This window comes from Centrocercus urophasianus, unplaced genomic scaffold (genome assembly GCF_019232065.1).
Source record: "Centrocercus urophasianus isolate 14NV4802_14NV808 unplaced genomic scaffold, USGS_Curo_1.0 seq_74, whole genome shotgun sequence".
Classification (NCBI taxonomy): domain Eukaryota; kingdom Metazoa; phylum Chordata; class Aves; order Galliformes; family Phasianidae; genus Centrocercus; species Centrocercus urophasianus.
In genome coordinates this window covers 1,172,887-1,189,579 of record NW_024885355.1, presented here as the reverse complement: position 1 = coordinate 1,189,579, position 16,693 = coordinate 1,172,887, and the positions used below count along the sequence as shown (strand labels likewise).

The following is a 16,693-nucleotide window of genomic DNA, read 5'->3' as shown; positions in this document are numbered from 1 at the left end:
TTTTTTTTTTTTTTTTTTTTTTTTTTTTTTTTTTTTTTTTTAGCTGATTCTAGTTTACTGATAAAATTTCACGGTACAGATGTAACACTCCCTTACAAATATTGGGAGAGCAAAACCATTCTCCAGGGAGGTCAGACAGTTCACGTGGCGGTTACATTCTGCAACGAGTCAGCTGTTGGGTTAGCAGGATGAAAGTGCCCAGCATAAAGGATGAGTGTCTTTCCTGAGATGTACTGATCTCAGAAGTTTACAAGGCAGCAGTAATAGGAGCAGCACTTTCACCTGACTGTGTTTATTTCTTGAGACGCAGGGATTGAATGCTGAGTGCTGGAATTGCCTGTGACCTGTCACTTCATTCAATTAGCATTCTTGCTATCAAAACAGTGTTACAGCTGCACATGCAGTCTCATATAGATAAATCCTTACAGCACTGAGCTGCCATGAGTGTTTTTGCAGGCTTTTATTTACCTCAACATTTCTAGCTCGTTCTATAAATCTTCCCTGCTGGGCTCCGTATTGAGGCAGGACCTAAGAGATGTGTCCTCCAAAGCCCTTGGTGTTGACAACTCGGAAATAAGTAGCCAAAATTATTTTAATATGAGAGTTAATCGGAAGTGGAATCTCCATATCTAATGTTGTCATTGTAACTAACCATAAAGATCAGCTTGGCTAAAGATAATGAGACCACTGAAAATGTTGAAATAAGTAGTTCATATATATTTTTTTTTTTAATTATTTTTTTTAAATACAGATGTTTCATCTCTGAGCTCCCACAAATGCAGGGCAGTTTCGTAGATAAGCTGCTGGACTTAATGCCCAGACTGGTGACATCCAAGCCTTCAGAAGTGGTCAAGATTCTTCAAACGACGCTGCGACAAAGTACCTTCCTCCACCTTCCTCTTCCAGAGCAGGTCAGTTTAGGATGCAGTAGCTTTGCAGACTGTCTTTGGCTGCCACGTAGTTCGTGACGGACCACAAAGCTTTTATGCTCCAGCTTTCTGCTCAGTTGCAAATGTTGGTTCTTCACGCGATCGCTTCTCCTCACCAATCATCTCTGGGATTATGGCTAAAATTCAAGATATTAATTCTTGGCAGCATGTCAAGTGATGTAAAGCTCATGCATAGTTCCTCTGTTAAGAACAACAGTGATTCTTTTTTCCTTTTTTTTTTTTTTTCCTTTTTCCTCTCCTTTATTTTCACCAACAATTTTGCCTCTTCCAGCTCCACAGAGCTAGTGCAAACATCATTGAGCCGACTGGTGAATCAGACAATCCTCTGAGGTTTACATCAGGGTTAGTGGTGGCATTGGATGTGGATGCAACCCTGGAACACGTGCAGGATCCCCAAGGAACTGTTAAAGTTCAGGTACGCAGCCGGTTGACAAAATTGCAGACAAGATTTTGTTTTGGGGGGAGTTTTCATGAGGACATGAGGATGTCAATACTTCCTAGTTGCAAACAGTTGTACTCCTTAACACTCTTGGACTTCTGTGGTGTAACCTCACATGTAAAACTGTATTGCATATAGTGCCTTGGGCTCACTTCTGTTGCTCTTGGGAGTTTGAGCCCTTTGAAAGCATTTTGTGCTCCGTGTGTGCTACACTGCTTTCACATGTGTGCCCAGCACACTATGGACAAACATGGGGGTGAACTTCCACCAGCTTGTACATTCTGTGATTGGGAAGAGGAGCAAAAGGAGGTGTTCTGAACACCACAGAAGTTGGTGCCTTTGGCTCTCTGTATTTAACACTCAGTTTTCTTCCTGCTGTTGAATCATTACCGTCAACTAAGCTGCAGCTAAGAAGGGTATGGTGTGATTCAAGTAAATACGCAGATGCGCTGCTCAGCAGAGAAACTAGAAGCTTGACAGTGTAGAGGAGGAAGGTGATACCTTCTCCTGCGTGCCATGGGTTTAAATGGCCAACACAGAATCATGTGTTCTTTAAATCTAGATCAACTGAGCTCCTGGTTCTGAGCTAAAGCACAGCTTCTGCCTTCAGACCTTGAACAAAGAGCCCAAAAGTCCTGTACGTTGTACAAAAGCCCAGTCCAGTTGTCATACATCTGTTTTTGTTATTTATTTTTTGATAGGTGTTGTATCCAGATGGGCAAGCGCAGTTAATCCATCCTAAGCCAGCTGACTTCAGAAATCCTGGTCCTGGAAGGCACAGACTGATAACTCAGGTCTACCTCTCACACACAGCCTGGACAGGTAATGTTATCAATACGAGTTCATGGGATTGTGTTGCTACATATTTGAAAGATGGGAGTGTGTGATTCCCATCTCTTGTGTGCCCACAGCCTTGGGAGCTTGAGGACTGTGGGGCGTTACAGGGGGTGTAGCATCGCTCAGGTTTCTGTTCTTACAGCCTCTGAGCAGTTGCATCTTACCAGAGGACCTTTGAGTTGGAAGGGACCCTTAAAGGTCATCTAGTCCAACTGCCCTGCAGTGAACAGGGGCACCTGTATCTGCAGGGACATCTTGTTTGATAGGATATGGGGTCCTGCAGGTGACAGAGGGGCTGCAGTCCTAAAGAGAAGGCCCTTGCTGTGCACCAGGGGCTGCACATGCAGTCTTACAGCATTGGGAGCTTTTAAATGGAGCGTGTTACCCATAGCTGTGCAGAGCAGGATTCATTGTAGGAGCCAGGTCTGCATCCTCATTTAAAGGCAAGGAGTCCTAATGAACTGATTCATTGTCATTCATTGTTTTGGATCTGACAGGTATTTGAGCACAGCAGAGAACCTTTGGAACTGTGTGTACTCAACAGCATAATTTCACTGTTAATTAAACTTTCACCCTTTGAACGTCCTAAAAAACACCCTGTATCTCTGGTGACTCCCACATCCACGTTCAGTCATAGATGGCATTCCCACTTCTCAATGAAACCGCTGCAGTAATTGGCTTGCGGGCTTCAGACAACAAAAGCAAATATGTTTTTTGCAGCTGCCTTTCTCCCATTTTCTTTTAAACCCTTCACATAATTCAAGTATAGAGTATATATATTTTTTGAGCGCTTTCTCCTGTTTAATAGGACTTGGTGATTTATATTTTTAATTAGTGGGTTTTTTTTCAGTGCCATGTTCCCTTTCAGTTGCTCCATTTTCTGTAGCACCTCTATGGTGCGTTCGTTCACCTTGCTTGTCTTTCATTTCTGGAGAAGAAAAATGGAATTGTCAGGAGTATCAGGATTTAAAAGTTGGTTCTGCCAACACAGCAGGAGCTGAACTTGGTTCCTTATTTCTGCTTTTGCAGTGTGTGCTGGAAGGGCACTTCAAATGAGGACCTATGGGATTCTGTTCTGGTCTCTCCCTTAGCAGTTATTTGAGTTAAGAACTGTGACATTGGTGCTTAGGCATTTCACAGGTGGTGAGGAAATCAAGCTGGGAGGGGCTGAGAGGACAGGGTCAGTTGACAAAGTGGGCAAATTACCTCAATGCATGAAAAAGAAATTCATTAAGACCATGAAGGACAGTATGGGCTTACAGTGGAGGACGTCCAAACACAAAATACAGATTAACTGTTGCATAGCAGAAGCAGTGACTGAAAGCTACAGATTAGAGCTGATGCTGTGGCAGAACGATGAGTTTTAGGGAACTGTTAGCTGAGCTGTGATGTAACTGTGGGAAAAGGTAATTTATTGTGCTCCATCCGGTCAGTCTGTGTGATCCAACATTCAGCATTGCTTGTTGATGACGGCAGCACTGGGGGATGTGGTCAGCGGGCACGGCGGCAATGGGCTGACAGCTGATGATCTTAGCAGTCTTTTTCAACCTCCGTGATTCCATGTATGGTTTGTTCTGTTCTCTCCTTTCAGAGCCGTGTCAGATCGAAGTGCGGCTGCTGCTGGCCTACAATTCCAACAGGAGCAAGGCAGCAGCCAAGATTGCCAAATCCACCTGGAACGAGAGCCCGGAGGCTCTGCCGCAGCCAGAAAGCGGCATCGAGGGGACCATCCCCTTCAGCAAACCTGTCAAAGTGTACATCATGCCCAAACCTGCCAGGAGGTGAAGTCTGACACTACAATAAAACACCTTTGTGGGATTGTTGGATAAAATTGAAAACGATATTCTGTGTTCCAAGGTACTGAAACCAGACATCAGCCATAAAAGTAAAGCTGATGAAGAACAATTGGGCTCCTCTGTTACACAGCAGGTGGACCGATACAGGAGTTATTCAGATAATTCAGGACGGTTTCAAGAAAACACTGGGTTTTTTTCCTATATTGAATCAACAAACAAAGACAATTCTCAGTCAGCATTCCAGCAATAACTGCATTGGGCCAAAGTCTCTTCCCGGCCTCTGGGTTTTCTGCCGAAGCTATTTACTACGTAAATGTTGAGGCACATAAATCCATGCTTTTGTAATTCTCAGAAACTTGTGCATTGGTATCAATTTTTTTTAGCAAAAGCAAAAATAATTCTGAAGTGCTGTTGTCCTGGTGTAGGAAATGAATCTCCAAGTGGAACTGCCAGTCGCTGCAGGCTACATCCTGAGATGTGCCCTGTACAGCTGTGCTGGAGTTGGGACAGCTGGGGGAGGGCACGGGTTGTTCATGCTGGGAGCTGGTGCAAGGAGCAGAACTTGGTGAGCAGGACACACAGCACTTCTGGCAGGCCTGGAGGAAAGCAAGAGGTTCTGGGGGAAGGAGGGCTAGTGGCTAAACAAAGAGCAAAGAAGTACTTTTCAGTCACACAGAGATTAGTATAAATAGTTACGCAAAACTCATTATGTGCTTTCCTACAATAAAATTGGAAAACTGATCCTAATCCGTTCATTACAAGAGTAAACATGCCAGCCTGCATGGTCTAATAAGAGATTACTGTGAGGCTTTTGTGATACTTGTGACTTTTTTTTTAGGACTGACAGTTTTATGGCTATGAGGCTTCAGATCCAAACATTTGGCTGCTTTAAGCATTCTAACATCAAATAGCAGTAAAATGAAGAAACCCTCTTACAAACTGTTTGTGTTTCACCTTTAGGGCACTGGCTTGAAAAGCTGCATGTGTAGCAGCTCAGTTGTTACCACTGGACTTCAGCATCCTCAGTTCATTTCTCTGTGGGCAGGGATGTGGGCATGTTATTAGAAACTGTACTGCTACACATTTCCAGTCTTGTAATGAGAGCATCCCATAGCTGGCTTCTCTGCTGGGTACCATCCTGGAGCTTCCTCTGACTCCTAACTTGAAGTGTGGAAGAAATTGGAGCTTCTCCTCTTCATCATAGCTTTCCCCTGTTCAAGCAGGTGTCTGATTCATCACTTTAGCTGAACTGAAATGTGTCCAATAACGCTCTGTGATGATTGGAACATTCAGTACCATATGTGTTTTTCTTTATTGTGATCTTCCCAAAATTCATTTGCCTTTGATTTCCCTGCTGCTTTGATAACCAGACTCATACACATCCAGTCTATGAAAGGTTTTGTTAGAGCTTCTATCTCTGAGCTTCTATCTGACTTTTTCCTCTTTCCTTCCTCCAGCTCTGAGAGGTGCAGGTGTGGCACTGAGGGACGTGGTCAGTGGGCACAGCAGTGAGGTGCTGATGGGACTTCATCTGAGAGGTCATCTCCAACCTCAGTGATGTTTTCTGATTCCGTTCAGGCTTTTCTGCTGAACACTGTTGTAAGGGGTGTTGGTTAGTGGTTTATAAACGTGTTGCTATGCTTACCTTTACCTTAATTAAACGTGGCCTAGCTTTGTGTGCCTTTAATGGGAGCTTCATAATCAGAGCCACTTAAGTTCACTGGAATTAATGAGGTCAATTGCTTAGAACTTGGAAAGTAAATAATGCAGTTATCAAGAATGCTGAATACATCTATGCATTAAGAACAGAGTTGATGGTTCAGGTAGTAACTCAGATGCAGCGTGGCTTCCAAAGAACCATGCTTTCATCTATCTTAGTTACATGCTTTTAAAACTGCACGCTGCAAAGAGTGCAAAAAAAGACACCCCTCCTCCCCATCCCCCCCAAAGAAGGAAGAATGGGACACGCATTGAAATGCAGCCATGTGGCCTCTTCTTAGGCTCCAGAGCATGGGCATGGCTTTCCTCCGGTCTCCTCTTTGGCTGAGTTCTCAAATCTTTTCAAAAAATCAGAGATGCAATCACCGTTTTTATCTCCTGTCACTCGTGTTTGTTTAGTCCTTGCAGCAGGCGCTAGGCTGGGGTGCAGGCTGGGGTTAGCCTGCAGTTCACTCCTGCACTGTTACTGAGGCCTCACGCACAAGTCTGAAGGCTCATAAATGCTGCCTGCCATCCCTTAAAAATGCTGCTCGTGATGCATTCGGTTTGTTGGAGCCTTTTTACGGCCTGTGTCTCCCTGTTGCCAGCTCAGGCGTGCTGCTCCACACAGATAAGGGCTGTGGATGGAGGCTCAGCAGTGCAACAGCTGGGTGGAAGCTCGCTGGCTGCCAGCCCAGCCCTGCTCTGTGTAATGAGGGTGCCGGGGTGGGAGATCGCTTTCCTGGGGGAAGCATAGAAGCAATGGAGAAGCCCTGCCCTATGAAGATTTGGGCAATGAGATTGTAGTTCTAACAAATTATTGATGGCTTTAGCTGAAAGCAGGGGCTTAATAGAGCATTTTGAGCTCGGGTTGAATTTTGATGAATCAGTCCCAGCTGTTTACACTTTGCATCGGGGAGGAAGGAGGGCTCTGGGTGAGCGGAGCAGCCCAAGCTGGGCTGACTTCTGTGGCAACAGACAAAGCTTCTGTGGCAACAGACAAAGCTGACTCAGGCAGCAGTGACAGAAGGTAAAGATGGAGAAGACCTGCAGTGGGTTTTCTCCTTGAAATTCTGTACAGACAGGAGTGAGGCTTCACAATTTACTCTGAAATAGGGAAACCAAGACCTAGCAGTAACCTTCCTCTGCAGGCTGCAGCACCCCGCTTTAGAAGTGGAATCTTCTGTCTGCTACTGGTTGCCAAATGAAGGGAACAGTGAAGAGACTGCAGCACAAAGCTGGGCAGGGCACACCTCTAAGAATCACCTGGCAGTGCAGAGCAGGCTGTGCTCCTGCTCTCTGGAAGGACACAGTGTGTAGCAGCAGTTTAGGAGCCCGTGGTGCTTTTCTCAGTGCAGGGACTGGGCCAAGCAGTGCTTTTGAAGGAGGCTTCATCCAAAAAAACTATTTCAGTACCGTATGAAAGTAGAAAACAACAAACAAAACCTGTAGGGAAAAGATAAGGTATTTACTTCTCCAAGCAGAGTAACAGCGCTTAAGAAACTGGAATTATCCCCTTAATGAAAGCCTCTTCCTGTTCAAGGCCCAAAAGATGATGAAATAACACAAATATCAAACTGTGATCAAGAAGCAGCTGCTTTCCACTATCAGCCAGCACAACGAACACAGGGCTGCACACAGTGCAGTGGCAAAGATGGTTTCTAGGATTCTCTCGAGGCTGCAGAATTCTGGGCCTCAATTATTCAGAAAAATATCATGGTGTTTGCAAAGAGGGAACACAAATGTAGCTGAAAAGGCAGTTCCTGCTGGTTTAGCTCAGGTTGTGCCTCAAATACAGCTACGCTATTAGAAAGAATTGCTGCAATTAAGAGATGGCAAGATAAAACTTAGGGGCACTCAACTTTCCTTTGCCTTTATGCCACGCTGTGTTTTATGGATAAAATGATTACTAGAACAAATAGTAAGAGAGTGGAGTATTTTGCAAAGGGCCATTCTTAGGGCTTGGGAAAGTAATTGACTTCTCACACCCATCCGAGTTTCTGTGCTGCCCCCTGGTAGCTCCAAGTGCCTCAGGACTTTTCTCAGCATCATCTCTGTTCTTTTGCTTACAGGCACAGACTTCATCTGCACCAATGAAGAATTTAGTGAGTTTGGTGGAAACAAAAGGAACCCACAATAAGTAACTGGTAATATTAATAGAAGTAGGCGAAACAAAAGGAGAACAGCAACTAGAAGAATTTTAATTTTTTTCAGTGTAACAACACACTTGTAATGTTTACATTAGCAGCTACTGCTGGGTAAGAATTCTACCTCTGTCCCCAGCTTGCTAGCAGCAACTTAGACTGATTTCCTACAAGCAATTCTGTGACAGATCTTCCTGATCATTTTAAGTAGGTAGGGAGTTTCACACAGATGCATATTCCACAACTCAACATTCACATTCCAATTAATGATAAAAATCTTCAAGGCACAGGTTCTGTTCCTTCCCTGTAGGCAGCTTTATCTGTGTCCCGTGTAAAGAAAAGTGTCAAGTGATACCCTGAGCGAGTTCACCAGCAGGAGGCAGAGCTGTTGCTGGGGGCTGCCTTGTGTTTTGTTTTATTGAACTCATTTATAAAGTGATCCTTTGCCACCACTTCATAGCTACCACTTGACTGTCATCATCAGATATTTTCTGGCTACGCTGCAGTAACTGATAATGTAATTCTGCACCATTTCATAATGAAAACATTCACAACTTAGTGTCTTCATTTAGCCAAAAATCAACCAGAGTTCATGAATTTAGCCCAAAAGTAACCAGAACGCACGCAGTCTACAGAGGAAGATTAGGTCAATCCCAAGAACGTATGCAAACTGTTCTGCAGTTAAAAGCTTTCAGTAACAGCACTCTGTTTAAACCCTGAACTCATAAACTGCCCTCGCGTTTCAGCTTTGCAGGGCACATTAATGCACTGGCACGCACCTCCCCGCTGCGCCGGCTGTAATTCGATGCAGCCGAGGCGTGCCCGGCGCTGGCTGAGGTCAGGGCGGGCTGCAGAGCGGCGCTGCTTCAGCACGTTGAGTGGAAGACTCCCCCCACTTTGACGCCCTGAGCAGCCAGGGCATTGTACTCTTGCACTGCCTTCTCTGTCTGCAACACCAACACATCGATCCCGTTCTTCTTAAGGTAGTCCACAGTCGACGGAGGAACCTCAGAAGAGAAAAGGAGAAAGCAGTCGTCAGCTCATTCTCCGATCTGCAGCAGGAGGCTGCTGGCATTGCTTAGAACTGATGCCATCTGTTCGTAGGTCCACTTAAGTTATTGATAGTAGACAAACTGATAATGTATTTTTAAGATTGATGCCATTTTTTCTTTTCAATGAACCTAGCATATGCAAACTTCCCATTTTTCCTGAATGCAGTTTAAAGTGCAGCTTGTTCTTACAGAAGGGAGCAGAATTTAAGCTAAAGATAATAGAAATGAGGTGTTACTCAGCTCACAAAAACCTGAAGAATTGCTTCTCATGAAGGGAAGCTCAGCCCTTCTCAGCCTTCTATGACTGGCATACCTGCAGCAAGGACACTGCCAACATTTGTGACAAAAAGGCCTCAATTATCAGAGTATTTACAGCAGGCTAGAGCTAGTTCACAACCTCTTCTAAGAGCAGGGACTAATGACACTGTTAAAAAAAAGCTCCTTGTTTAACTTGCTTCTGTAGCAGAATGTAAAACTATTTTCTGTTGACACTGACACCAACAGTGAGCTCAAATGCTGCTGCTTTCAGGAAGAGAATGACTCCTGGCAGCAATTCAGTCTGGTTAATTCAGCAACCCCAAGCTCCTTGCTTTTAGTAAAGCCTCATGGGTTTTTTAACCCATCCTCCAGAAGAGAAAGGCAAACAAACAGCTCTAGTTTATGTTTACTGGGGAACAAAAACCTACCTGCAGAGCCTCGCTCATGCCACGGCCAATGACGAGAGTTTTAACACCCTTCTTGACAACTTCTTCAAGGTCAGCAGGCTGCACTCCTGGAGAATGCTAAGTGCCAGGAAAAGAAAGCAATAGTCTGTGTGCTGACAGCATCAGCCAGGAAGGATGTGCCTGTGTTTGGATCAGTCCTTAGAGCAGCAGGATCAAGGAGCTACCCAAGGTGTAAACCAGCTCTTGTGTGCACACTAACGGTGGCAATTTCAAGAGGTATTTTACCCTCAGATGAAGGATGACAGTAAATCAATGGATGGCAATAAAGATGTTTTTCTTAAGTAGGTAAAAATGAAAAGATATGTGGTACGTACCTGAAGCATCTACGTCTACAACTGGCATTCTATCAGCATTCACACCGAGATCAATAAATCGCAGTGCACTGCTGTTTGTTTTCACACTGAACAGAACCTGCTTTTAATACTGACTGTGGCAAGCTCAACTTTACTCACTTGAATTGTAACTAAAATGATTAAATTCCTTGCTTGTTTACTTTGTGAATCTCATTTACCGAAGAGGACTGAAATGCTGCTTGGCTTCATTGCACTCAATATCTTCAATTTCTGCTCTATTCTCAATTTTGAGAAAGAAACTCTGAAACCAAACTTTTTCTAAAGAAAGAAAAATGATCTGTAACAGGATTTTGATTGCAAGCTCATTATAGTACTAATACACTTCAAACATGCAAATCCAGAAATAGACACGTGATATTAAATTAAGTCATCATTATGTCACACTAATTCTCTCCTTAGCTTCAATTTTAATGTATTATATATATATATACATACATACATATATATATATATATTTTTTTTTTTATAAAAACAGGATTCTTAAGTATTTTTTGGGAGGACTGAGACCATCTTCTCCCATGAAGGGAGTAATGCCATAGTGGACTTTTGCAGAACATTATTTTTATGGGGATGCCCATAAATCTTTATCCCCTGCACTCACCGCTACGTTGTTTCAATGAATTAACAGCAACAAGTCTGGCATTTCAGCAAGAGATGGTTCACCTTTCTGGTTCTCCAAGTTGCATTCTCTGTAGGTACATTTAGATTTGAGATCCATACCTAAACTGCCACTTCAGCTGCAGAGCTTTATCAGGCCAAATCATTGCACGTATGCGTTTATGGCAGAACAGGTAATGATTTGCCACTGGGGTTTTTTAAGGTAGACTGAAAGTTTGGACAAACAGGGGCAGGTTACTGCAATTACATTGATTAGATTGCTGGGGAAGTTTGCTATCATGTAAGCAATGAGCCATGAAAGCCACAGAACAAAAAGATTTGCGCTTGTTACACGAGGCACTCTGGTAAGGGGGCTTCCATCAGTAGGAAAATTCTATCATTGGAGAAAAGATGCAACATGATGGAATAACTGTGTCACTGCAGGCAATTCCTGTGACAGCAGGAGGGAAGGAGAAAGGGCAGCAGAATTTCTTGCCTGTTCTGCTCTCCGGTCTTCTCGTCAGGACTCTCTTTCTCCCATTAGCAGATGGCACTGAAATGCAGCCAGTCAGGGAGGCTGCCTTTTATCCCCAAGGGTTAAGGTCATATGAGCTATTTATTAGTGCTTAGTAACAGAATCCTGCACAGCAAGTTGCACAGTTCTTCCTGATGAAATAGTTACCTACTAGGCATCGGTTTGATAGCAAGAAGGAAAAGGTTTACTTCTAGGTGGAGTGGAGGACATGGGGAGCACTGCCTTTCTGCCAAACACAGGGAACAGCTCCACCTAGCCCCAGGTAAAACGTACCCAGCAAATGACACTGCAGTCTACCGTGAAGAAATACGCAGCAAATGAACCCAGTGAATTCTGATGTTTCCAGCAAAGACCAAATTAAATCCTTTGTAATTTTTCTAGACTCGGAGGTGCAGTCTAAAAAGCTTCTGTATTTGTTGCTTGCATTCAATTTTAAATTGAAATCACTGAACTCTGTGGCTGCCATAGCTGTAAGAGCAACGGAACTGTCCTCAGGAAGAAGCTTTATGAGTAGCCTCTGTAGGAAAACCTGAAGTGGTTTGTTTTTATTTTACTTAATGCTGACGCAGAATGTCTGCTTCTTTGAATAGCCCAGCTAGTTTTCTCTCATTTTCATTTAACAAATCCAACTCTCCTGGTGAAATGGAGGATTCACCCAGGAACCTACCCCGAGTTCAAGTCTTCCCTATCACCTGACACCTTCTGTCTGAAACTTTAAAAGGAAGACACGTCCCCCTAAATGTTAGTAGGTGGTTGTAATACGAAACAGAGTTTTCAAATAGTTGGAAGGAAATAAAAATGTGATAGAGTTGGAAAGTATTGGGAATTTTTCAGCTCTGCATCTCCAGCCATTTATGTACTTGAAGCAGGAAATCATTACTGTTAAAACTTGGATTCCTCTTGACAAACAAAAAAGTTACAGCTCCTCTCAGCTCAGGCCCTTCAAACAGCCCAAAAGTGAAAACTTCACTTTTGCTAATCAGGCCATAAATGAAAGGCTATTGAAAAGGTTATATACACAGCTGTATTTGTCCCTGCAAACCATTTATACAGCAACATTACCTTTCACTTTGCATTATACACTCTTTATAGACTGAACTCTGACAGCTTAACAAATTCTATTCCCTAGAAGATTATATTGGAAGTTCCAAAACCAAAGTTCTGCCAAAATGAATACAGCAGTGACTGGAAGGGCCTACATGGGTACAGCTGGCTCTAAGACCTGATGCGTTTGCAGGTCTTTTTTGCTTTGACCTTATGGATTAGGTTTTTCTTCTTAGCCAATACAACTATCTTAGTGTAAGCCCTGATACAGGATGAATTTATCAACATTTAATTCCTAACACAATAGTTATCACACTGCTTCTAATTCCAAAACATCAATATTATTGCCTTACTTGGATACATTCTGATAGCATTTAAAGCTAAAGCTTGAGGGATACAAAAATTATATGGGTATTCACTTGGTAAAGGGCTATGAATACAAGTCCTTGTGTGGTTAGCCAGACTGAGAGCTTTTCATAGAGATACTAGCACATATGACAGTGTATCTGCACACCTTTACTCAAAAATCACTAAGAACCTCAAGGAAAGCGATATAAACTAACCTGCACGCACGGTTCTCTTCCAAACGTGTAAGCTCAGTTCCTGTGGATTTTTTTTATTCACATTAATTAGTCTCTATCCCACAAGACAATCTTTATTTACTACTCTCACAGTCCTGTTTAAAGCGCGGGATGGGCAGAAACAGCAAACTTACACTAGTGCCTGTTTCTCTCCAATCCCAGGTCCGACTTCCTCCCGGCCACACTTTGCAGTCCTTGTATGTCGTAGAGCAGCCTTTCACCTTCATCTGCCCCCAGGAAAGGGAAGCAATTTCAGGGGAAGACATTGCTGAGTTGAACCAAAGTCTGAAAAGTAGATATTTGATGCATAACATCAGGCCAATGTGCACATCTAAGTATTGTCATTGCCTCAAGCAGCTGAGAAGAAACCCCCGTGACAGACTTGATCCGTGTCATTTTGTGGCACCAGAACTGAATGATGGATCAGATCTGTTGAATTACCAGCTGTCCTCCTGAGGTTCTGGTAGGATTCTGAGCAAATCATTCTACAAATCAACTTCCAAAACAATCCACAGGGATGAGGTGCCTGAGTATCCTTTCAAATCAGGGTTTTAATCTTTTCCCTTAGGATACAACAAAATCTCTGATACATACACTGTTTCTTTGGCCCTCTAAACCATACTTATGTACAGGCTTATTAATTTAAATTAATAAGGTTAAAACAAACAATCAAACATGCTGTTGCTTTCTTAGCGTTAGCAGGAAGTGAGAAGATTTGGATCTTGAACAGGGAGTTTAAACTAAAGGATTTTTTTTTGACCTGTGCACTTTTCTTGCTAAAAGGCAACACCCAGCAGAAAACAAAACAATGGCATTCCCACTTGCTGTAGCAAAAGACTTTCAGACACCCAAAGGATGAAGCCTTCTCTCCCATGGCATTCCTTACAGACACCAAGTCTCCCCGTGTCACTTCTCAGGATAAGTTAAGCACACAAATAATGTCTTTTTTCATACCTCAGTCCTCATTGTTTCAGATTAAAGCAATCAATCATTTCCAAACATTTTTGTCGTAGACAAGGAAAACAGCTTAGTCTTTGTCTTTTCCACCATCTTTTGCTTTCCTGAAGACTTAAGATAACCATCCTTGAGTCTTTTTTTCTCCCTTTCTTTTAGATTAAATAAATCTCTGTTCCCTTTGGCCTTTCCATCAGTCGCATTTTCTAAATCTCTGCTTATTTTCTCATTTTCCCCCTCCTGACAACCAGCAATTGGTATGCATCTTCCTTTGAAGTCTGTTGCCTAAAACCAGTGAGAGTGCTCCAGCTGAGGCCTTATCAGAGCTGCTATAGAGCAACTGCTTTCTGGTATTAACCACAGTCATTTTCAGACCAGCTATCACAGTCACAGCTGGGCATCAGCACGACAGAGACTGTGCCTTAGAAAGCATCGTCTCACTGCACCATGGGCATTTACACCCTTTTCTCAGCCCTTCAAGGAACTGCAGTCTGGTTGCTGATGGGATTCTGGCACTGGATGGCCAGACACAAATCAGAAGTACCTTGGAAATGCTTTAGATTAGCACAGCTGCCAGCTGCTGCATCTGGAAGGTAATGGCCTTCTGAACTGTAAGGGCAGAAGAGGATGGTGTGAAACTTGCATGACAAAGATAGAAGGTTATTTCTGCAGCAAAACTGTGCTCATGGCTTGTCCAGAAACCCTCAGCAGCAGATCCTTCCAGGCATCCAGATTCTCAGAATCCCGGTGGCACCCATTAAAGGAAGAGCCCTCAGCAAAGAGAAATCTTTGGTCTGTCTTCCTATGCTGTACGCGCTACAACAAGCGGCAGCACGACGTGACATCCATCTCAGTGCCCTGCTTCTAGCAGCACATGAAGGAAAAGCAGCATTACTTTGGATTCAGCGCAGCTCTGAGGCTGCCAGAGAATTGCACAGAGGGCAATTATTCCTTCGCTGCTTTGTGAGTTAGTGAGACAGGTGCTCTGCCAAAGAGGAAGCCAGGCACGCAGCTACAGGGCAGTGCAATTTGCCCGGGTTAATACGTTCTTGATTTGTTCCTCGCTCATCTGCAATGAGATGGGTTCACACAAAGGTTCATTGGACCACCTTCCCAACAGCGTGGTGAAATAAGATGACAGCGCTGCTCCCGACTGAGAGAAGCTGCCCATTAACCAAGGGGAAAGGCAGAACCGACCACCCAGAAGTGGCAGGAGCTGAGACAGACCTCAAAGCCTTCAAATATAATCCAGAGAGCAAAAATATTTCCACAGCACTGACAGGGAGCATCGACGAAGTGTGAAGGAAAGCATGTGAAACCAAAGCAAGGAAGAATGAACTTCTTAATGTGGCCTTTGGACATTCTTCGCAGAGGGCACAGTCCAATCACCAACCAGCAAGGATCGGAAAGGATTTCCTCAACAAATATTGGCTTTTAATTATATGCTATGGTATCTACCGCAATGTGCACCGAAAAATCTGGAGGTATCACGTGATAAAAGCTACGAAGGGGAGAGAGCTCCTGATACCCCACGGGAACGCTAGCTGAGCGGCAAGGCCTAAGCTCCCAGCGTTCGGAGGGCAGCCCTTCAGGTCCCAGTCTCTCCCTCTGCCCCGCGGCCGCCGCTGCCCGCCCGTTCCCGCCCGTCCCCTCAGCGCTCGTGGAGCCGTTACGACCGTTACGCGCCACACTCACCCGCCACCCGCGCGACCCCGACCCCAAAAACCGCCACCTCGGCCTCACGCGGGTGGGGAGCGCCAAGCCCCGCCTACCGCCCCCTCATTGGCCAACGTCGCCTCCCGGCTCCACCCCCTCTCCGCAGCGCTGTCGTTCCGCCTTCTCCCATTGGCCGCGGCGCCCTGAGGCCCCGCCTCCTTATAAATAGCCCCTCCGCCCTCCTTGCGCCCCGCCTTGTTTTCATTCCCGTGCCGCACGCGGAGGAGAGGAGCCGCCCGGAGACGCTCTGGCCGACGCCTCCCCATCTCCCCGCCTCTCGCGGTGCACTGTGGGATCGTGGCGGCGCGCAGCTCGGCAGCGCCCCCTCCCTCCCCGCCCCCTCCTCAGCTCCTTCTCCATCCCCGGGTCCAAGATGGCGGCGGCGGCTCCTCCGGCTCCATCGCCGCCTCCCCCTCCTCCCGCCGGCCCGTGCTGCCCGGGCTCTTGGCCTAACTTCGCCGTCGTTTGCTCTTTCCTCGAACGCTACGGTGCTTTGCTGGATCTCCCCGAGCTGCCTTTCCCCGATCTGGAGCGCGTCCTACAGCCTCCACAGGAACCTGGAGACCAGGGTGAGCGGCCTGGGGGTCCCTTCCCTCAGCTCTCCCCTCCCCTTTCCCCTTCCATCCTTCGTCCCCGCGCCTCAGGGAAGGGGCAGGCCGCGCTGTGAGGGGCTCTGGGGCTGTGTGTATGGGGGGGGGGGGGCCGGGGCTGTTCCCCCCCCGCCTCCTCCCAGCCCCGGGGGTGGAGCGCGCTGAGGGAGAGGAGGGGCCTGGGATTCCCGGAGTGAAGCCTCGGGGTGTGGGGGGAGGAAGGATGGAGCCTCCCGATGCCTCTTTCGCCCCCCCTCATATAGGGGTAGTTGTTGGATGTGGGGGGTGCTGCCTTTCTGCCCCCCCCAACCGTTCAGTGAGGCGTTGGAAGGTGGTGGCCCCCCTCAGTGCTGTGTCCCCCTCCATCAGTTCCTTGTTATTTAAGCTTATCTTAAATAACTATTTGTTTGTTTGCTTGTTTGTTTAGGCCAATGGTGGCAGCATCTAGTCTTCTCCCCCTCCCTCCTTCTCACTGCTTGAGGGTTGCCACTTTGCCTCTCCCCTCTCCTTACTCCCCAAGCCTGCGTCCCTTTCTACTTCTTCCCTAAACCAAAAAGAGTGCGGAGTGGTAGTGGGCAGTTCTCTCTGCCTCTCCCGTTCTCCCCCCTTTTTCCTTTCTCCTCTACATGGGGTGGAGAATGAAGAGGGGTCTGCTCCCTGATCTGTGTACTTAGGGGGGGGG

At 45.6% G+C, this 16,693-nt stretch overlaps 3 protein-coding genes across 5 annotated transcripts in view; 2 read left to right on the top strand and 1 right to left on the bottom strand.

Annotated features, from left to right (window-relative positions):
• Window positions 1-4,763, top strand: part of INTS4 (integrator complex subunit 4) — a 33,966-nt gene extending 29,203 nt beyond the window's left edge. For both annotated transcript variants that reach the window (XM_042838171.1, XM_042838172.1), the window contains exons 20-23: window positions 752-911; window positions 1,222-1,365; window positions 2,091-2,211; window positions 3,818-4,763. In XM_042838171.1, coding sequence (XP_042694105.1) covers window positions 752-911; window positions 1,222-1,365; window positions 2,091-2,211; window positions 3,818-4,011 — 619 coding nt within the window. In that variant the 3' untranslated portion in view covers window positions 4,012-4,763. The remainder of the gene's footprint in view (window positions 1-751; window positions 912-1,221; window positions 1,366-2,090; window positions 2,212-3,817) is intronic.
• A 3,137-nt stretch (window positions 4,764-7,900) lies between these two features.
• AAMDC (adipogenesis associated Mth938 domain containing) lies at window positions 7,901-15,483 on the bottom strand. Of its 2 annotated transcripts, XM_042838174.1 has the most exons (5): window positions 15,401-15,418; window positions 14,250-14,314; window positions 12,886-13,036; window positions 9,603-9,698; window positions 7,901-8,871 (listed from the first exon to the last, which is right to left on the bottom strand). In XM_042838174.1, the coding sequence occupies exons 3-5, from the start codon at window positions 13,015-13,017 to the stop codon at window positions 8,731-8,733; spliced, it is 369 nt and encodes a 122-aa protein (XP_042694108.1). In that variant the 5' UTR covers window positions 13,018-13,036; window positions 14,250-14,314; window positions 15,401-15,418; the 3' UTR covers window positions 7,901-8,730. The 2 variants fall into 2 exon arrangements, with proteins under 2 accessions (XP_042694108.1, XP_042694107.1); XM_042838173.1 differs by lacking the exon at window positions 14,250-14,314 and having other exon boundaries at window positions 15,401-15,483.
• Window positions 15,484-15,789: 306 nt separating this feature from the next.
• RSF1 (remodeling and spacing factor 1) overlaps window positions 15,790-16,693 on the top strand; it is a 54,692-nt gene continuing 53,788 nt past the window's right edge. The window contains exon 1 of the mRNA XM_042838175.1: window positions 15,790-15,990. Coding sequence (XP_042694109.1) covers window positions 15,795-15,990 — 196 coding nt within the window. The 5' untranslated portion in view covers window positions 15,790-15,794. The remainder of the gene's footprint in view (window positions 15,991-16,693) is intronic.